The 22,293-nt window shown below is 42.8% G+C and overlaps 3 protein-coding genes across 3 annotated transcripts; all 3 read left to right on the forward strand.

Moving 5' to 3' along the window:
• Nucleotides 1-137: 137 nt before the first annotated feature.
• Nucleotides 138-1,894, forward strand: LOC310788400 (microfibril-associated glycoprotein 4-like; the record flags this gene model as incomplete). The annotated part of the gene is made up of 5 exons (XM_083649958.1): nucleotides 138-143; nucleotides 357-554; nucleotides 844-940; nucleotides 1,197-1,364; nucleotides 1,644-1,894. 5 exons carry the CDS (start codon nucleotides 138-140, stop codon nucleotides 1,892-1,894), a joined length of 720 nt encoding a protein of 239 aa, XP_083506084.1.
• Nucleotides 1,895-10,255: 8,361 nt separating this feature from the next.
• Nucleotides 10,256-14,733, forward strand: soul5 (heme-binding protein soul5; the record flags this gene model as incomplete). The annotated part of the gene is made up of 5 exons (XM_083649959.1): nucleotides 10,256-10,281; nucleotides 11,069-11,150; nucleotides 12,271-12,391; nucleotides 12,480-12,619; nucleotides 14,713-14,733. The coding sequence occupies 5 exons, from the start codon at nucleotides 10,256-10,258 to the stop codon at nucleotides 14,731-14,733; spliced, it is 390 nt and encodes a 129-aa protein (XP_083506085.1).
• A 300-nt stretch (nucleotides 14,734-15,033) lies between these two features.
• nr5a5 (nuclear receptor subfamily 5, group A, member 5) lies at nucleotides 15,034-20,643 on the forward strand (the record flags this gene model as incomplete). The annotated part of the gene is made up of 7 exons (XM_083649905.1): nucleotides 15,034-15,133; nucleotides 17,129-17,244; nucleotides 17,623-17,764; nucleotides 18,780-19,525; nucleotides 19,773-19,892; nucleotides 20,046-20,193; nucleotides 20,396-20,643. The coding sequence occupies 7 exons, from the start codon at nucleotides 15,034-15,036 to the stop codon at nucleotides 20,641-20,643; spliced, it is 1,620 nt and encodes a 539-aa protein (XP_083506031.1).
• Nucleotides 20,644-22,293: the final 1,650 nt, after the last annotated feature.

The following is a 22,293-nucleotide window of genomic DNA, read 5'->3' on the forward strand; positions in this document are numbered from 1 at the left end:
AGGAAATATGAGCTCCAAAAGATACTGAGGTTAAAATACAATATTCATTCCAGTCACACATAATCACTGAATGAGGAAGGGTTGAGAGATCTCTGGACGGGACATCTTGTTTTTCAAACTCCTGCTTAATGAGGGCAATGATGGTGAGTTTGCTGTGACTGGTGCTAAATAATTTTTGTAATTAAAGGAAAAATAAAACACACACACACACACACACACACACACACATACACATCATGAGTGTATATATATATATATATATATATATATATATATATATATATATATATATATATATAATATATATAATAATTATTTCAGAAGCTCACACAGTACGTTTTATATTTTGATTACAGGATTTTCTTGTCTTACTCCTGCTGACCCCAGTGGCGGTCAGCTCCCCGGTCTTTCTACCAGTTGACTGTCATGATCTGTACCACAGAGGCTTTGGTCAAAGTGGAGTGTACAGCATCTATCCAGCAGGACCGGTTTCCCCGGTCCAGGTCTACTGTGACATGGGCTGTGTGGATGAACCTGATGTTGGTAAATGGACGGTAGATATGGCTATTAGTTATTATAAATATTGTAATTTTTTTAATTGACCAGCAACTTTAATTCAACTCACTACCACTGATGCTGAATCTGCTTGGTGGCGCCTACATTTCCCCCTGCAGGAAGACCCATAAAACACCATAATTTTGTATTTTTTGGTTAACTATTTATTTAAAGCTATAGCTGCTTGGAAGAACAATCTGTTGAGAGATCTGATTTTGTCAGATTAGGTGAGGGGAACCAACATATCCTCATCTACAATATGCAAATAATAACCCATTCCATCCAAAGATCATTCAGAGAAGAAAGGATGGCAACATTAACTTTTACCGTGGATGGGACCAGTACAGGACTGGTTTTGGTCAAGCATCTGGAGAATACTGGTTGGGTAAGTCATTCAGATGCATTTTGGAGTAGTTGCAGATTCGCTCTGATGATTTTAGTCTTGTTGGTTTTTCATGGATCCTACTGCACATTTGTTACCACTGGTGTGAAGAATGTTATAAGTAGGGGACAAGTAATTCGAGTTTTTGCCTCACAGACAGCAAGGCAGAAGATTTAAACATGTGATTCATGTAATAAACTTGAAATTACCATTAGTTAGTCTTTAGTTTGTGTATTTCATATTTCATGTTCTGTCTAAGGTCTGGAGAATATCCACCTCCTCACTCAAAGGAAGAGCTATGTGCTGAGGGTGGAGATGGAGGACTTTGAGGGGGCCAAGGCCTACGTTGAATACTCCTCCTTCTCTGTCGGTCCTGAGCAGGACGGCTACACGCTTGCTTTAAGTGGCTTCAAAGATGGAGGAGCCGATGAGTTTCAAGGGTTGGAGAGCATATTTATTCTCCATTTGTTGACGTAATAATTATCAGTCAAAATGTCACTGCAAATTGCAACCCATTCATTATGTTTAGATTTGAGGCATTTAGCTAATGAACTTATGAATAGTTTACAAAAAGTGCAATGGTAGGTTCAATACTGTGTAGGCTATCACAAAAAGCAGCAGCATCTTAGTACCATTACAACATTCCTGACAATTATGTAAATAAAGTGCCAGGAAATATAGGCTCATTCTTTCATTTTCTTTTCAGGCAATTCAATGAGCGAAGATAACGGTAAAAAGTTCTCTACATTTGACAAAGACCAGGACACTCATGCTACTGTACACTGTGCTAAAAGCTACCTGGGAGCATGGTGGTATGGAGAATGCCATAGTGTCAACCCCAATGCTATGTACCTATGGGGCAGCTCAAAATATGGGATTGGCATCAACTGGGTGTCTTGGAAAGGATACGAATATTCACTGAAAGCCATTGCAATGAAGATAAAGCCCACACAGTAATGTGTCAAATGATGTACACACCTGTTTATTTAGTCAAAAGGGTGAATCAAATGCAGCAGCACTACTACTACTGCTACTACTACCATCATTATTGTACTTTGATTACACCAAATGTTATTTTCTTGAATTATTAAAGAATAATTAACTTTTTTCTGATTGTTTTTTTTTATATATTGCTTTCCTAAATGAAGAACATAATTCATATATTCTATAATTCATATACTGCTTATAGGTAAGACAAAATGCTATAATATTTCACATTTCTCTCATCAGAAGATGCAGTGTTTACTGCAAACCTTGTTCTATATGAAGATACTGATAAGTGTTTTGTTCAATGCAGCATGTTTTACTTTACAGAAGGCAGTAAACAGCGGACAGATCTGTGGACAAATTATTAGTTTCATTTTGTTTTCTGACTGCTGCTCCTTCATTCTCAGGCACTCAATAGTTTAAGTTCAAGTTCAAGTTCAAGTTTATTCGTATGTCCCAGAAGGGCACTTTGGGTTGCAGCAAAACATAAAAATATAGAAAACATGCTACAAATCATCTTTCTGTGGAGTGATAGAAAAATGAACACACGCACATTCAAGAAACAGTGCATAAATAATGTGCATTGATTTTTATAGCTTTAGTTAGCGTATGTCACTGATAGCATGTTAGCGTATGTCACTGATAGCATCCCATGGTCCTTCTAAGTTTTTTAAATCTCATGTTTGATGCCAATGAATAAAAGCATGTTCAGTGTAAACTTCAATGGTCAGTCTCTCTCAACCAGCCGCATCTATCTTCTAGCCACCAGAGTCACTCACTGTTGTTGTGCCTTCTCCTCTTTCCAAACCCAAGTGGACTGAAGGACCGCAGTCTGCATAACCTGTCAAATCAAATATTTAAGTTTCTCCCACCCTCCTCTGCAGCAAGCGCAGCACCCAAAGAGTAGCATTGAACACACTCTCATGTTTCAAGATCATCTTGTAGAAAGTGTCCAGAGAGGCAGGCGACCGGTCGGATCTGCATGCTTCAGTGCGGTCATGGAGGAGGAGGCTCCTCGGCTCCGATCACTTTCAGGGTTTGCTGTATAATGAAATGAGAATGATCAGTAACGCTTTAGAATACAGCCCGCAACTTACAGGGTATAAGTACAGTGTCGCAAAAGGGTACAAAATCTATACTTATGGGGTAAGTACAGGGTAACAAAATCTGTACTTACAGGGTAGCAAAAGGGTACAAAATCTATACTTATGGGGTAAGTACAGGGTAACACAATCTGTACTTACAGGGTACAACATCAGTACTTACATGGTAAGTACAGGGTACAAAATCTTACAGGAGGGTACCACATCTGTACTTATAGGGTAAGTACAAGGTAAGTACAGGGTAACACAATCTAGAATACAGCCCATGTCCCTGTAGTTACCATGTAGTTTATTATTATGGACTATTGAGGCTTATGTCAGTAGAAAAAAAGCAGGAAGAGAAAGTATTCTGGTCCTCTCCTACCATCCAGTAAATTAATAATGTATCAAAACAGACATGAGGGATAGTTTTTTGTTTGTTTGTTTTTGTTTGTTTGTTTGTTTGTTTGTTTGTTTGCCTGTTTGTTTGTTTTTACCGATGGTGTGTTCCCAGTTTGGTAAATGAAAGTTATGACATTAAATTGGTGCTCACTCAAACAAACATTTAGATTAACTATAATGCTGTATGAGGCATTTACTGGATGTCAAATTATTGCCTATCCTGCCCCTAGGAGGCACCACTGAGGCCAATGCCAGAGAGTGAGAAAGGTCTTTGTTCAAAGATTACATAGGTTAGATTAATATTGGCTCTAATCCACTGTGTGTGTCTTGGGAATGCTGCTGATTGCAGGAGGCTTGAATCAAAGCTACTATTGGTACAGGTCCATCATTTACACTTGAACCCTGCTTCAGGTTTGTATAATAGTGTCGATGTAGCCAAGAAGAAATGTCATTCTCAAGTTTCACATCGTAGCCTAATAATAAAATTATGATAATAATGAGACTGAAATTTCCAACTGAAATTTTTAAAGCTGATCAAATGATGAAATGAATGTTGTTGAATTGTAATGAGAAGCAGAAAATAGGATGCTTCAGTGTGGTTTATGGTCAATTCTGTTATTGTGAGTGTACTGCAATGTGTTGTGAGTTGTAAAAGAGATCTTTGATCTCAATGGGACAAACCTGGTTAAATAAAGGCTAAATAAAATAAAAAATGTGCTTACATACTAGTAATAATTAGTCAATAATGATTAATAACTAGTAGCCTAATTAGTAGCCTCTTTATGGGGGGGAATTGCCTCTTAGAAGAATAAAGCTAGGTTACTTTAACACTTCTGCATAAAATAATATAACATTGTTGCATGATATGACTTTCAAGAAACTATATTACAATGCATAATACGTTTGTATACCCTGTCCCTCATTTCATCATTTGTAGCTACCTAAAATAGCATCCATATGACTGACAAAGAGAACTGGAGTAAAATTTTAGAATGATAGTTAATAGATCCTCAAGTCTCAATAGGAATATTCTATGCCTATTAAAAGGTACTTTGAGATCACGATAAACTCACTATAAAGTGCCACACACTATAAATCCCTACTATAGCCTACTACTACATGATTTAGAAAGATTTTAGTACAGGTACTGTCTGGCTACTGTACTGGTTGTCCCATAGGCAACACATAGGTGACTGTAGTCTACCAACCTGTAGAGCAGTGGTTCTCAAAGTGGGGTCCGGGGACCCCGAGTGGTCCTTGAGGGGGTTCCAGGGGGTCCCCAGCAAAAAAAAGCTATTTATTTTCACTAGAATTCCAACCATATTATATAACAGAATGTATGACTATTTTGGTCATGGGTTTCATACACTTTCTGTAATAAAACATCTAAAAGTGTGACGACCCTCCCACTCTCCTGGCCTTGCAGGAGCCTGGTGTTAGGGTTGCACCTGGGCCCTGTGTACTCATTGGGCTTAAGAAGACATTCAGACCATTCAGTCTCTCTATCCTTGCCAACGTACCTTTTGTTCTCTTTGCTTGTTTAAAGTTTGTGTTTAGTTAGTTTCCCTTAGTTTTAGTTAATAAATAATTGTTTTAACTTAAAATAACTAAAACAAGTTACACAAACTACATCAAAAAAACAAACAGAACAAAATGTGCATAGGTGAGGAGGGAGAGAGACTGAATGGTCTGAAGATCAATGAGTGCACCAGTCCCAATCTACTAGTCCCAATCAGACCCAATCAGCCTAATGACCAGGCTCCTGCAAGACAGGGCCAGGAGAGTGGGAGGGTTGTCACAAAAGCTAAACAGATGGGGGACCCTGGGACAAAATCTTCTCAAATGGGGATCCGTGGTCTAATTTGTGTCAGTTTAGGGGTCCTTGACATGAAAAATAAAAAAAACGATTGAGAACCACTGCTGTAGAGCAGCAGTGCATCCCCCACAGCAGCAGATATTGTGGATTACTATATAGCCTGCAAACCACCAGTGGATTGAAAACCTGATGCTACTGGATCATTCGTTGAGGCTCACCCTCTCTTTATGTCTATGGGCTAAGTCACAAACACAACACGACCGTGAATGCGACATGCAACTGTAGGGATTACCTAAATGGATCAAGTCACATAGGCCTACTCAGTGCATGGGAGTTGTAGTTCTCTATAGTTGTCCACGGATCCGAAAAATCGTGTTGTAAAATTTTGGCTTTAATCTCAGAATTCTGACTTTTTATTCTCAAAATTCTGACAGTAAACTCAGAATTATGACTTTTTCCCTCCGAATTCTGACTTTTTCCCTCTTTTTTCAGAATTCTAACATCTAATCACAAGTGACCCTAATCCTCTTCGGTAGTTTTAAATTGTGTGTGGTGTAATAAATAAATAAATAAATCAGGCGACCGTTTTTGAATTCCAGGCGACCCCACCTGGGGTCACGACCCCAAGGTTGGGAACCACTGAGCTAAGGGGTGGATTGTGCTGAGAAAGGAAGCTACCAATGATGTTTAGCTTAACAATGATGTTGATTGGTACTGCCAATCAACATCATCATTGCTAAGTAAACTAACCAAAATGGCTATATGGTTCCAAAAATCAGAACTATCCCTTTAAATGTAATTTCCGGAGAAATGATATGTTCAAGACCAAACAGGCATGTTTGCAGGGAACAAAAGCTTTTAGTGAGTTGTCCCTCCACGGCTCTCTTGTCTATTGTAGCTGTGAGAGTGATTGGGAGTGACCTTGTCTCCTGGCTGAATGTGTCTCCCTGGAGGGTCACTGCGACTGGAACAGGAACATTCTTTTGCAGGTTAAAGCAGGTATCATGTGGCCTGTGCTAAACACTGGCATACAAAGCAAGAATTCTCCAGTGACATTAATGTTAACTAACAGCAGCATTTCTTTGGGGGCGGTGCCTTTGTTTCTGTCTGTGGATATGCGAAAAGCCAGTGTGGACAAACTCACACACAGTACAATGTAGTGGTAACTAATATTGCATGGGAACTGGGCGTTCTCCTCATCTTCATCATGAGAGAGAAAAGACATGCCCATGTATGGACGCTCTAACATTACAGGTATTATGCAATTGAGGATGTGTAAACATTGAAAAATAAGCACAATTGGTAATTTGGATCTGCTGTTGTATGGATCTGGATGGTTATTTATATTCTATTGAATCGCGAGTCCCAGTGGTTCAGTGGTCTAAGATGCATTATGATAATAACAGTGATTTCCTGGTTTGGAATCCAGCCTGCCTGCACACCCCAACCCACCCACCCACCCCCCTTCTCTCTCTCTCTCTCTCTCTCTCTCTCTCTCTCTCTCTCTCTCTCTCTCTCTCTCTCTTTCTCTTTCTCTCTCTCTCTCTCTCTCTCTCTCTCTCTCTCTTCTCTTTCTCTTTCTCTCTCTCTCTCTCTCTCTCTCTACTCCAGTCTTTTCCGTCTCTCGCCACTTCCCACTTCCTCACTGTAGTAGAGTCTAATAGTAATAGGTTTTAAATTGGGAGGTCAAACGGGGTTGTGAAGGAGTTATCACTGAGGGCTGGATGCAATTACCTAAAGTAAATAATGTTACTGTTGTAGAATGGAATTTAACAGCCAAAAGGTAAACAGTGAACCACTTGAAGAAAACCATTGAGATCAAAAGATGGAGCCAGGAGTCAGAAGTCGCCTTAAATGATGTATTAACATATATCTTGGCCAAGAGATGCACTCTTGTATCTTCACGAATGGATACACAGGCTTATGAACAGAAAGTCAAAGATACTTATAGGACACACATCAGATTACATCTGTCTTGACGTACATTTGAAGGTTACTTTGCAGACAACCTATCTGTTCTTCTGGCCCTGTAAGGGCACAGTGACAGGGCACCATGTGAGATAGAGAGGAGCTGCAAATGGAAGCTACAGGTTATCTGATATGGCATCTGTCTGTCTGTCTGTCTGTCTGTCTGTCTGTCTGTCTGTCTGTCTGTCTGTCTGTCTGTCTGTCTGTCTATGTATGTACAACAACTATGTGTAACTTACATGAAAAATGTATATGAATACATTAACTAGTGATTGTCCAAATAAAGGCTAATGTGTTTTAAATGTCCCCTATCAGTTATCATAATCCTATGCGTTCTTGCTGTGATGTTAAGATCAATTTTAAGCATGAATGGAGAGCCTGCATTGCAGACTGCCAGATTAGATATGGTTCAACACCTGTGTTTCTCGGCTCCACCCCTCATCTGATGCATACGCATTCACTGACCTTCCTTTAATCATATTAAAAGCCCAAGCTGAGAAAGCTTATAGATTTAGCCAACAGACTGTTTGAACGGCACAAGCACCAGAAAACAATCAGCTCAGGTTTGAGCACTCAAGACCTCAGTCCATAGCAAGGAGATCGTTTAGGACCCATTCCCATTGGATTGAAGTCACTGAGTTAAAGTTATGAGATGTGGAGGAGGTGGAGAGCTGTCCTTTCATTCAGAGTGTGTTGCAGGGAGATGCTGTGACAGACTGATAAAGCATAGCCTACCCCGTACACACTGAGGGGCTAAAATAAATTAACTCCCAAACTAATCTCCTTCTATTCTTGATCTTCTTAACATCTATCTATATATTATTTATTATTTTAAAAGGGAGCTAGGGCTCTGTCTGTCTGTCTGTCTGTCTGTCTGTCTGTCTGTCTGTCTGTCTGTCTGTCCCACTGATGACATCATCAGTGATGTCATAAATTCATTCACACACAGACACACACACACACACACACACACACACACACAGACACACACACACACACACACCCGTCCCGCACATACACACACACACACACACACACACACACACACACACACACACACACACACACACACACACACACACACACACACACACACACACACACACACACACACACACACACACACACACACACGCAGTGATGTCAGAGGCATTGTGATATCATCAGTGATGTCATAAGAGGTTGTGATTTCATCAGTGATGTCATAAAAGCACCTTGGGTCCCACTGATGATGTCATCAGTGATGTCATAATAAATCAAGTCCCAGGCGCAGACACTGAAAGAAGTGGGAGTCTGGCTTGCTGTATGTTGCCAGCTCCAGGACAGGTGATCCAGCATCCCTGAAGTATGCCATCAAGGAGCAGCCAGGGCAGCCAGGGCAAGGCCAATCCTGATTGAGTGAGAAATGTTGAACATGTGTGACATTTGACATACGTGTCATGTGTGACACATGCAGTCAAACGTGCAAAACTGTTATTCCTAATTCTGCCCAGTTTCAGCTCCTGTTGCTTTGTATTGGTTAGTTGACCTGCTTTGTGGTAAAGAGTTGGGGAGTGGCCAGTGCTCCTTTCCTAACTCCAGCTGGGATAAATAGTCTCTGCACCGGGCTATGAAGTCCCATTTGTGAATGCGTGGAACCCAACACTCTTTGTTACTATGTAAGTACTATTATTATACTATTTATACTATTCCACTTTCCAGATTCTCTTGGTTGAAAAACATTGAATATAACCTCCAACCGCTAGTGCTATGCTGTTAAGCCTAAACTCTGTGTGTGTGTGTGTGTGTGTGTGTGTGTGTGTGTGTGTGTGTGTGTGTGTGTGTGTGTGTGTGTGTGTGTGTGTGTGTGTGTGTGTGTGTGTGTGTGTCAGGATTTACATTTCAGGCCTTGTTGGCTTTCTGCTGGTGCTGACAGCTGATGCCAGAATTGGGTACGGAACTTGATTTCAATCAGGACTGCCTGTTTGCATCACACTGCTGCATTTGACCAAAATTACAGAGTAACTAAATCATTGTTTTGTCATTGCATGTTAAAGATGGCCGTGGGAAAGATTGGGGGGAGGGATAGTCACAAGAGCTGCATTGATAAAATTGCTAATAAGAAATGTCTACTAGCCTATGAAGTGTATCCATGTGGATGTGTTTAGCAGCCCTAGTGGCTGCCTGGTGCAATTGATTATTAAATATCAGTATCTTATACCCCTATATCAGTTTATCAATAATGAACTCAGTTCAAACGTGCATTGCTTTATTTATTTTTTACAACCAAATTCTTCGACAGTTCAAAAGGATAGAACAGAAGACAAGTGATTACAAACCCCTAAAATAAAAACAAAACAAAACAACTCAATTCGACCGCTAATTTCAACTAGAGAATCCATAAGAAACCAAAACGCAAATGAACAAACAACTAATACAATACAAAGGAAAAGAAAAACAGAAAGAAATGGAGCACCACCCCCCACCCACACCCCAGAGACTCTATTAATGACACACACACACACACACACACACACACACACACACACACACACACACACACACACACACACACACACACACACATGACACACACACACACACACACACACACACACACACACACACACACACACACACACATGACACACACACACACACACACACACACACACACACACACACACACACACACACACACACATGACACACACACACACACACACACACACACACACACACACACACACACACACACACACACACACACACACACACACACAAACCCAGAGGCTACAATGGGCTACACAAAATCACTTCACTTCAAAAGACAGCTAATGGGGAAGGGATTCACCTCAAGAGGTCTCTTTGTGAGTTATAGCTGCATCTCGCCAACTGTTCACAGTAGACTCACTCACTGCTCACTAGCTCCATTCATTCTGGCAGTTGACATGTTGTTAACAATTATATACACCGCAGCGCACTGATCATGACGCTCCATACAATTTTTTTCTGATCTGCACTTAATTTTTTAACTTTGTTTAGCCTATCTCGTTTTCATTTGGTTGTCAGTTATTAATTAGTATGCCAGTTGAACTTAACGGAGCTATGTGAGTAGTGACCTCTTGAGGTGACTCCCTTCCCCATTAGTTGTCTTTTGAAGTGAAGTGATTTTGTGTAGCCTCTCCTTTTCCCTGTATATGTGTGTGTGTGTGTGTGTGTGTGTGTGTGTGTGTGTGTGTGTGTGTGTGTGTGTTTGTGTGTGTGTGTGTGTGTGTGTGTGTGTGTGTGTGTGTGTGTGTGTGTGTGTGTGTGTGTGTGTGTGTGTGAGAGAGAGAGAGAGAGAGAGAGAGTACAATGAGAGAGAGTACAATGAGAGAGAGTACAATGAGAGAGAGTACAATGAGAGAGAGTACAATGCCCTTGTAAGCTTGGCGATTAGCTCCATCAAATCATTTAAGGCAGGTAGATTCACTGGAACTTACTGGTTACTGATACTCAGTATTGGCCAGTTACTCAGGGAATGTAATTAGTTATTGATTACTGATTACTCCTTAAAAAAGTAATACAATTGCTTTACTGGTTACTTGGTCTCAAATTAGTTACGATACTAGTTACTTGCGCTTTCCCCCCTCAGAAAAAATGATGTACAACCTCTTTAGCCTGCTCCTTTTAGAACTGAATCCACTTTATTGAAACCATAATTAACCTTACAGGAGGAGTCAACAATCAGCCAAACAGCATACTTTATATTTATTACTTTTTGGAAATTGTAATCCCTTATATTTCTAGTTACTCAGAAAGTAATAAAATTACAGTAATGCATTACTTTACTTTACGGCCCAACACTGCTGATACTAAGCATATTGAATCCATTTTCCCAATCTAATTTCACAGAGACTCCAGTGAGTCATCATTCTGCACTGAAACAAAGCAATGCCTGCTGTATGATCCGGTTTGTGGAAATGAGGACTTTGAGGTGAGTGTGACTCAGAGTAACGGTGTGGAATGTTGAGGTGAGTGTAGGTGAGTGTGACTCAGAGTAACGGTGTGGAATGTTGAGGTGAGTGTAGGTGAGTGTGACTCAGAGTAACGGTGTGGAATGTTGAGGTGAGTGTAGGTGAGTGTGACTCAGAGTAACAGTGTGGAATGTTGAGGTGAGTGTAGGTGAGTGTGACTCAGAGTAACAGTGTGGAATGTTGAGGTGAGTGTAGGTGAGTGAGTGTGACTCAGAGTAACGGTGTGGAATGTTGAGGTGAGTGTAGGTGAGTGTGACTCAGAGTAACAGTGTGGAATGTTGAGGTGAGTGTAGGTGAGTGTGACTCAGAGTAACAGTGTGGAATGTTGAGGTGAGTGTAGGTGAGTGTGACTCAGAGTAACAGTGTGGAATGTTGAGGTGAGTGTAGGTGAGTGTGACTCAGAGTAACGGTGTGGGATGTTGAGGTGAGTGTAGGTGAGTGTGACTCAGAGTAACAGTGTGGAATGTTGAGGTGAGTGTAGGTGAGTGTGACTCAGAGTAACAGTGTGGAATGTTGAGGTGAGTGTAGGTGAGTGTGACTCAGAGTAACGGTGTGGAATGTTGAGGTGAGTGTAGGTGAGTGTGACTCAGAGTAACGGTGTGGAATGTTGAGGTGAGTGTAGGTGAGTGTGACTCAGAGTAACAGTGTGGAATGTTGAGGTGAGTGTAGGTGAGTGTGACTCAGAGTAACAGTAAGGAATGTTGAGGTGAGTGTAGGTGAGTGTGACTCAGAGTAACAGTGTAGAATGTTGAGGTGAGTGTAGGTGAGTGTGACTCAGAGTAACGGTGTAGAATGTTGAGGTGAGTGTAGGTGAGTGTGACTCAGAGTAACAGTGTGGAATGTTGAGGTGAGTGTAGGTGAGTGTGACTCAGAGTAACGGTGTGGAATATTGAGGTGAGTGTAGGTGAGTGTGACTCAGAGTAACGGTGTGGAATATTGAGGTGAGTGTAGGTGAGTGTGACTCAGAGTAACAGTGTGGGATGTTGAGGTGAGTGTAGGTGAGTGTGACTCAGAGTAACAGTAAGGAATGTTCACTGTGTGGAAGCCCATCACGGCAAGCTGTTTGTTCCTGTCACACAGGTGCGTCACTACGGCTCACTGAAATGGGTGTCATCAGAGCAGAAGTCCTACTTCATGGAGTCGGCAATATATCCAGCCTTCAAAAGGCTGTATGAATACATCACCGGTGCAAATAAGAACGGTGCGTGCGTGCGTACGTATGTATTGGGTATTGTAGGTCAGAACAACCTTGGGTGTTTTCTTATGTTGATTTGTATTTTCCCCTACAGGTGAAAATATTGAGATGACGGCTCCTGTGCTTATCAAAATAGAGAAGAGCAAAAGCTTCTGGAATCCCAGCGTCTACACATTGAGCTTCGTGCTCCCCGCTGAACATCAGCAGAATCCCCCCACACCTACTGATGACAAGGTAAGCTTCTCAGAGAGGAGAGGTGGCAGAGACTGGACCACTTTACCCGGCATTTTGCCATCTTTACCAGGATCATTTGATGAATTTAGCCTCCCTCAAGGCCCGCCAGATGATGACACATTGCCCACTTGCAGGTGCACATCCATGACATGCCAGATATGAAGGTGTATGTAAGGAGCTATGGAGGATGGATTATGTCCTTCGTGGAACATAGCCATGCTCAAATCCTAAAATGGCAGCTTGAGACAGCTGGAGCTCAGTACAATCAAGGCTACCACTACACTGTGGGATACGACAGGTCAGACAAACGGCGTCCCAAAATAATTTTAAATAGTTACTGATGATATGCTGCAATAATTTACAGAATTTAATATATATTGACACACAAGTGTGTGTGTGTGTGTGTGTGTGTGTGTGTGTGTGTGTGTGTGTGTGTGTGTGTGTGTGTGTGTGTGTGTTACAGTCCAATGAAGATACACGACAGGCACAATGAGGTGTGGTATGTAGTGAAGGGTGAGCCGGTGTGCCCTGCCAATGCAGTTACAGAGCCGGTTCCTTCTGCCTGAACATCATGAGCGACCCCATGCAACTGGGAAATTCTCATATTATGGAGACCATAGACAGATGTGTTATAGTTGGACATGGTTTCAAGTTGTACTACGTGGCACATAAATTGCTTGCCAGTGAGAACATATACTGTATTGTTAGGATTCAAATGAATTAACTATTTGAATTGAATATACCATGTACTAGTTTTGTTATTGTTCAAAAAATAAATGACTATAGAGGAAGATGTTTACTTGTCAGACGTTTTCATTGCCATACAAGATAATATGGTGTGTGTTCACTAGCTGCCTGGTGTCTCAAGGACCAAGAAAGATTATTTAGGACTACACTACCAGTCAGTTTAGGCACATCACATTTTTACTATTTTACACATTTTACAATAATAGCAGAGACATCAAAACTATGAAATAACACAAATGGAATTATGCAGTGACCAATTCTTATATTTATATGATCTTATATTATAGATTCTTTAAAATAGCTGCTCTTTGGCTTGAAGGAAAGGCAAATGCTTTGGAAAGAAATTCATACCTCAACTTGACTATTTGCATTTGTTTAAGAAAAAAATGTCAAGCATTTAAGCGTAAGCCTTTGTCGGAATGGCTTTAAGATCATGAAAAACATAGTTCATTCAATCAGGTGGGTCCAAACCTTAGCCTGATAGTGAATATTAGTATATTATTATATTATTATATTTGATGATGGGACCATTCTTAGCTCTCAGACACTCTCTTACTTGTTTAGAGTTATGGAAAGCCTCTTTGAACCTTTCTATAAATTACAAGACAAAATTAATGGGCTCACTGAAGTTCAGAATTTTTCTACTTTTAGTATACCACTAGATGGCACTATCAAGAAACCCAAAACGTCTCAGGTTACACTGCTACACCAGACCATACAACATACATATAGTTGTTCAATTGATGTTGAGTTCTTTCAGTTCATGGACATTTTCCTTCTGAGAGTGAGAGCGAAGACAGAGAAGTTAGCCTTTGTATGCAATGCAGGGACCAAAAGGGAATTAAATAGCAGACAGACAATATCATTGATGAATATTATAATCCATTTACAGGCTAATAAGCAGGTGATCAGGTCATAACCAAACACCCTTGAACTGTTGTATCTCTTTGACGTCATTGTGCCACGAGAGCCATTGACTGGCACAGCCTTATCGTCTGTCTCATCACAGCATTGGCTGGCAATACTGAACTGCTGTGTTGGATTCTGATAAGACTGCTGTTATCATAGTGAATAAAACCATGCTTTCTGATAACTGTGTGATTTTCCTTAGATGCATCCTATATAGTGACAACAAATGATTTGACTTGGGTTTGAAGAACTGATGCTTTGAACATCTGATGCCTTACTTCCAGGGTGTATTTCGGGTGCATAAATTGTGCTGGGGGAAGAATGCAACCAGTTACAATACAACACAGGAGTTCATGTGTGCAATCTGAATGAGTGTAGTTGTGGTAGGGATGGACTGCGCTCTTCAGTGTGCTCTTATCTTATCAGCTGTGCTCCAGGATGGCGGCTTGTTACTGTAGTGATTTCACAGACTGTCCCTCCACACAACATTCCACCAGGTGGCTATAATCTGACTGTCTCCCAGGATGGGCTGGCTGGCTGACCGACCGGGTAGGAGTGCCAGTCAGGAGAGGTTTTATGACACTCGCCATGGATCAAAGTCCAGGTTGTGGGCCTCAGACAAGCATCAGTCCACCGGGGCTGCCTGGCCTGCCTTGCTCTGTCTCTCACCCCCGTCTCTGTCTGGGCTCCTGCTGCTCCCCATGCCACTATGAGGACCAGCCTGGACTGACTCTGGTCCTCATGTGCCACCAGCCAGAATGGACTTACCCGGTTATCACCCAGAGCGGCCCCAGCCTCTGGCCCACCACCCTGCCAACTACCCCCAGGAGCTGTTGACTTTAGAGGGATCATCAACATGTGAGTACTGCGGGAGTTTACTGTGGCTGGCTAAAAACCAGTGAGTCAGTCAGAAATGATTGCTTGAAACTGAACAATATATCAGATATCATGATTGCAAGTTGGAATATTCAACACTGTCTATACATATCAGATATATCAGATCAGATTTTAATGTCTACTGTGTGGTTCACTAAGTGGTACTAAGTGGTTCATCATTGTGCTATCCACCCTCCCCCTGATCTGGGAGAATTATGTAAGGGTCATATCTGAGGTTAAGGAAATCACGCTGATAAGCTGATAAGATATTGTCTGTAACAGAGGTCCTCTACTGCTCACTATTCTCTCAGAAGCAATAAGCTTCCTGACATGACCCATTTACATTGTGCTCCATTCTCCTCAACCACCTGGTCTTCAAATGCATGTTACAGTTACATAGTTACCATAACACAGTACTGTAACTCACATCTGAAACAGTTACAGAGTTACCATATCACAGTACTGTAACTCACATCTGAAACAGTTACAGAGTTACCATAACACAGTACTGTAACTCACATCTGAAACAGTTACAGAGTTACCATATTACAGTACTGTAACTCACATCTGAAACAGTTACAGAGTTACCATAACATAGTACTGTAACTCACATCTGAAACAGTTACAGAGTTACCATAACACAGTACTGTAACTCACATCTGAAACAGTTACAGGGTTACCATAACACAGTACTGTAACTCACATCTGAAACAGTTACAGAGTTAAAAAATTTGTAGTTTTATGCACATCCAACCATGAGGCCAGGTGCTGGATAAAGAGGTACAAACTAAAGAAAGAAGGGAATATCCGCACACTGGAAACAGCTCAAAATATTTAATGAGGACTTAGGAACGTTTCGACCCACTTAGTGGGTCTTCATCAGGCAAATGATTGGAAAAACAGACAGCAGAATGCATAAATAGATAATAGAGCTGATGACAAGGCATTCGCATCAGCTGCGAACCTTCAATTAAGACGGCTATAGCATGGCCAATGGCAGGTGACTATGCCTTACAAGGAGCATACCTGTAAGGAAGTTTGTTGAGTTTCGCTGGATCCTAGGTAAGAGCTCGCTACGAGTGATCGGTCAGAACCACAGAGATGTCTTTCAGGCTTTTATTGGAATATCAGGCAGAAGTATCAGGCAGATAGCAAGGCAAGCAACATACAGGGAGAGGTAGTAGAGAGAGAGAGCAGAGATAGATAGCTAAGAGATAGTAGAGAGAACATCGGTCCACTTTCCATACTTCTGTCTTGATGGCCGGTGAACACCCTGACGCCGCAAGCAAACCCACCAGCGACGCGGCTGCCTATCCAGCCAAGAGGTTCTGCCCATACTGTGATAGCCACGAGCACTCGCTCATATACAATTAGTTAAAGGAGTTTATATATATATATATATATATATATATATATATATATATATATATATATATATATATATATATATATATATATATAGAGAGAGAGAGAGAGAGAGAGAGAGAGAGAGAGATGTGAGAGAGCAGGGTTTGATCGTAGGCCAGCAGCGGCACATAGTGCTTTCAGGGGCATTTTCAGGGGCTGTCTCACACAGTACTTTAACTTCCAACAAGAACCAATGCTTGTCCCACGGGGCACGCACAGCAAGAAGGTCCTGGGTTCGATTCCCGCCTGGGACGCTCTGGGCGCTGAGGGTGCATCCCCATTCCCATGTCCTCAGTGCCTATACAGTACGTCCCAGGTGGGGTCGTCAAAGAGGGCCTTTCTGTGTGGAGTTTGCATGTTCTCCCTGTGCTCCCCTAGGGCTTCCTCCAGATAGGAACCCCCCCCCCCCCCCCACCACACACACACACACACACACAAAAAAACATGCCAAAAAAAAGAAAAGAAGAACCAATGCTTGTTAACTTGCCGTGTACTGTCAGGTCATATCATGTCAACTGCCATCATGTAGCTGAGTCATACTGTGCGTTTGATTGTGGTGATGTTCTCCAGCTCAGGAGCTGAAGACAGAGCCGGAGAGTAGACCAGAGCCCGAGGAGAGCTGTCCCATCTGCGGAGACAGGGTGTCGGGCTACCACTATGGGCTGCTCACCTGTGAGAGCTGCAAGGTAAACTGTCAGGCTCAGACTCACAAGATATAGATAGCTCAATGGGAACAATGTGGCTCGACCAGGGATGAGGGTTTGATTCCCCATCGGGCCGTCCATGCTAGAGATGGTACTAAGGTGCATTTATAGAATCCACCAAATATCATGTGCACGTTAGTGCACGTTAGTGTCTCTAATTATGGTGAGGCATCCTTTATTTATACTTTGTATATCTATTTATAATGTGTCATTTTAGATTGCGTTTTGATTTGCAATGAACAAGGATGTGTACATTCTCTCACTGTGTCTCATTGTGTGTGTGTGTGTGTGTGTGTGTGTGTGTGTGTGTGTGTGTGTGTGTGTGTGTGTGTCTCTCTCTCTCTCTCTCTCTCCCTGCAGGGGTTCTTCAAACGCTCAGTGCAGAATAACAAGTATTACACCTGTGCAGAAACACAGAGCTGCCCCATGAACCCTTCCCAGAGGAAACGCTGTCCTTACTGCCGCTTCCAGAAGTGCTTGGCAGTAGGCATGAAGAGAGAAGGTACATCAAATTATGCTATCTCTCTCTCTCTCTCTCTCTCACACACACACACACACACACACACACACACACACACACACACACACACACACACGCACGCATGCACGCACACACACACACACACAGACACACGCACGCACGCACGTGCGCACACACACACATGCACACACACACACACACACACACACACACACACACACACACACACACACACACACACACACACACACATACACACACACCGACACATGTAGAAGATGTTGGAGGAGGAGGACTCAGGAGAGCTATGTGATTTTGGTTGGGTCGAGGATAGATGATATAAAGCAGTCAAGGCGACCTTCTCTTTCTACCATGCCAAATGGCTGAAGGTAATGAAACACCACTAGGAACAAGATAATTTGGTTTCCGGTGTTACCCTTGTTGCTCCTAGCTACACGGGTTGGCCAAAACAATCACTGACTTCTATGTTTCAGATAAGGTTTTCAGCAGCAGATCTGCCTGTAGATATACTCTGCTTCATTGCAACATGCCCTGCATATGACTTATCTGAGAAGTCGTAAACCAGTGCTAACTGGCTGTAATGACCCAGACTAAACATGCTGACTTTAGACCTCATCTTCCTAGTGTAGTGGCCATACAGTCAGCCTTGTTCCTTTGGAACGACCACAATTTTTTTTGTTTAGTAACTCAAAGTAGCCTAGGCCTAAATCTTATCTGGCAAAGATTAGAATCTTGCTGGTAAAACCCTGATCATTTGAAAGTTGTTTCATGTTGGGTTGGGGGGCACGGTGGTGCAGTGGTAGCGCTGTCGCCTCACAGAAAGAAGGTCCTGGGTTCCCCCCCCCCCGGGCCCACCGCCCAGGTGGGCTCGTCAAAAGGGCCTTTCTGTGTGGAGTTTGCATGTTCTCCCCCTGCTCCCCTGGGGTTGAACCCTCCATAAATTCATAATAATTCAAAAGAAAGTTTCATGTTGGATTGAGTGTCCGGTGCACTAACAATCTGACTCTGTCACCAGCGGTAAGAGCAGACCGTATGAGAGGTGGCAGGAACAAGTTTGGCCCTCTCTACCGTTGGGACAGGCAGATGAAACAGCAGAAGGTTCATTTCCAGACAAACACCGCTCCCTACAGGATAAAGATGGAAACTACACAATCACACCGGCCCACAGCTCCAAATGATCTTCACCTCATGATCAGTCACACAAATGTCCCACTCTCTTCTGACCCTTTTCACCAATCCCAAGTTTATCCCTCTGGCCAGTCGGGTGGCCCTATGCCTCTGGACTGCACTCTGAACACAGACAGGGGGCTCACCCCTCCATCCCAACCTTACCCCGGACTGTACCACCGCACCTTCACTGGATACCCCCCGGAAAAAAGAGCAGTGCCCTACAGCTGTGGCCCGGGCCCAGCAAACCTCTCGGTGCACCCAACACCCAGCCATTTATTCTCACCACTAAGCACACCAGCAACAACCCCCTACTCAACGCCAAGCTCAACCCCTTCTCTGACCCCAGCTACAACCCCAACCCCCACCCCGCTGGCTGCTCCCACACCCAGCTTTGTGGACCAGCTCCTGGAGGGGGAACAGGACGAAAGCCAACTGTGTGCCAAGGTCCTGGCCAGCCTGCAGAGGGAGCAGGCCAACCGGGGCCAGCACGACCGCCTCAACACCTTCAGCATCATGTGCAAAATGGCTGACCAGACTCTGTTTGGGCTTGTGGAGTGTGCGCGGAACAGTGCCCTCTTCAAAGAGCTCAAGGTAAAGACAACATGGAAATAGCAACGCCACCTCAAGCGTAGAAACTTGGTGGGATTGTGGGAAGTGGAAGCTAAACCTTTTCAAAGTAATATGAATCTTGATCTACATTAATAGTGTCAGAAATAGGCATATGTAGGTTACGTTTATTATTAATATTGTTGATTGTCTGCCTTGTGGTGGCCACTGACTGGACTTCATAGCTCTCTGGCTGTAGGATGTAGTAGATCCACTTGTGCTCTCCCTGTAGGTGGATGACCAGATGGTGCTGCTGCAGAGCTGCTGGAGCGAGCTGCTGGTCCTGGACCACCTCTGTAGACAGGTGACTCACGGCAAAGAGGGCTGCATCTATCTGGTCACTGGACAACAGGTAAGGCGTGATACAGTATTATTAGAACATATCCTGAATATATTTGATCATATAAAGTCTGTAGCGTAATTTTGTATCTATATTGTGTTGCATATATACGGTACCTATAAAAACTGTAATTCTGAACAATACCTTTCTGTCATTCGGGTGCAGATTGAGGTGTCGACCATCCTTTCGCAGGCAGGAGTGACACTGAGCAGCTTGGTGTCAAGGACGCAGGACCTGGTGTCCAAACTGAAGGCACTCCAGCTGGACAGACATGAGTTTGTCTGTCTCAAATACTTGGTGCTATTCAACCCCGGTGAGCTTTTCCTTTAGAAACGGTTTATGTTGCATGGCTAGTCTGTATAGAATGCCACAGATCAGTGGTTACACCTTCTACAGCTTTTTGATTATCTCTGAGACCCCGTAACCCTATGAGGTATTTGTAATCGCTGTGCGATTATTGTGCGTGCAGCTTGTGTGTTGCTAGTGAACGTGTATGCATCTCCTCGTCCCTCTAGATGTGAAGTCGGTGCAGAGCCGCAGGCAGGTGGAGCAGACCCAGGAGAGGGTGAACAGGGGCCTGTTGGAGCACACCCAGCAGAGTCATCCAGGGCACTCGGACAAGTTCGGCCAGCTGCTGCTCCGGCTGCCCGAGGTGCGCAGCATCAGCTTGCAGGTGGAGGAGTATCTGTACCAGCGCCACCTACTGGGAGACTTGCCCTGCAACTCGCTTCTCACCGAGATGCTGCACACCAAGCACAGCTGAGAGAACATGCGGCCCCCCACTGCGCCTCAGTGAGAGACAAGAGTGTGAATGTTTGAACCTCCTCCTCTGCCTTTCTGACCTGACTGTCCTCTGTACCTGCCTCAGTCACAGGGGTGAGGGGGGGGAAATCCGATCCTGGATCAACACTGGAGGGGGACCTTTTCTTATCTGTGCCATGCTTCATCCCAACTAGCCGTTATTAACAGTATTAACAAATCCATGCAGTAAAGGTTTTCATGTCAGTATTCCATTGGATGGATTTAAGATCTAAACACTGCCATAATTACTATCCATTCTTACACTTAAAATGTGAAGCAGAAAGTTCCCAAACTGTTGGGATTCAAGTGGGAAACAAAAATGTATCTCTGAAATATAAAATAAAATATGTTTTTAAATGTGCCTAGCATGTGTGTACATGAAGCTCCTAATTGCAAACAACTTCAGAATGCATTGACATTATAGCATGTGAATGTCATTGGCTTCTATGCTTCTATACAGATTTAGCCTACTAGTGGTGGCTAGTGGTGCAACCTGATAACATCACTTGCACAAGAATGTAACATTTAAGTGACGCAAGAAATAAGGAAAGTAAAAAGTAAAAATGGGCAAAGAAATTTCACATGGACATGAACACAAAAAAATCATAGATGATTATGATTTAAAAGGATTTTTTAAATTTTATTTTATTTGTCTGGTCCAGTTGCCAGGGAGAGATTGGTAGTCAATCAATTTATGAAATGAACATAGATACTGTGCTGGCACAGATGATAACAGAGGAAGAAAACAACAACATGACACATCTATGAAATGAATGAGTGAATCACCACCTTAACCAAAAAAGACATAAATAATATAATCTGAAACTAAACATCAAATGCACCATCTAATCCATACCAAATAAATACACCTCTGGGTGACATAGGAACTTCTAGGGGAGAATTGCACATAATCAAGATATAGTGTTCAACTACCACATACTACTCTTTACAAACACATATAAACATCCAATAATTCCATTTACGCGTGTCCACGCACACTTTCAATCATCTTAACCATGTTTTTTTCTCCTTTGCTCTAGACAATTTATTTTTCTCACATCTGTATTGGAATCTCATTCGACCATGGGACATTTGGGGGAGGCAGTCTGATGTGAAACAAGACAGAGTAGCAGCTGCACCATGTCAGCTGCTGTAGTGCTAAAGAAGGCAAGGGGAGAGGAGCAGGCCAGGTGCCCACAGATGAAAGAAGGCATGGGGAGAGGAGCAGGCCAGGTGCCCACAGATTGTGTGCTTATATCGGCCTGATCACCAGTAATTGTCAAGTTTGTTCCTGATAGAAGGGACATACTGGTAAAAACAAAAAAAAAGTTTGGCCTTTTACATCCCCCCAGTTATGCATGAAGCAACCTCTAGGGGCTGTGTGGGGTAGATTGGTGCTGCTACAGTGAAGTCCTGAATAATCCTTCATCAAGAATCAAGCATGGTATAAAAAGGACACCGCTTCCTCATCTACTACAGGATTTATTCATCCCTAGACTGAAGGATTCAGCAAGTTTCAGCTGTTTGACAATTTCTATTCATTCTCATTCGCTCGCTCTCCTCTCAAACATACATACACACCTCACTAAATGCTTAAGCAGCAGGCTAGCTT

This window comes from Poromitra crassiceps (assembly GCF_964638095.1).
Source record: "Poromitra crassiceps genome assembly, chromosome: 13".
Taxonomy (NCBI): domain Eukaryota; kingdom Metazoa; phylum Chordata; class Actinopteri; order Beryciformes; family Melamphaidae; genus Poromitra; species Poromitra crassiceps.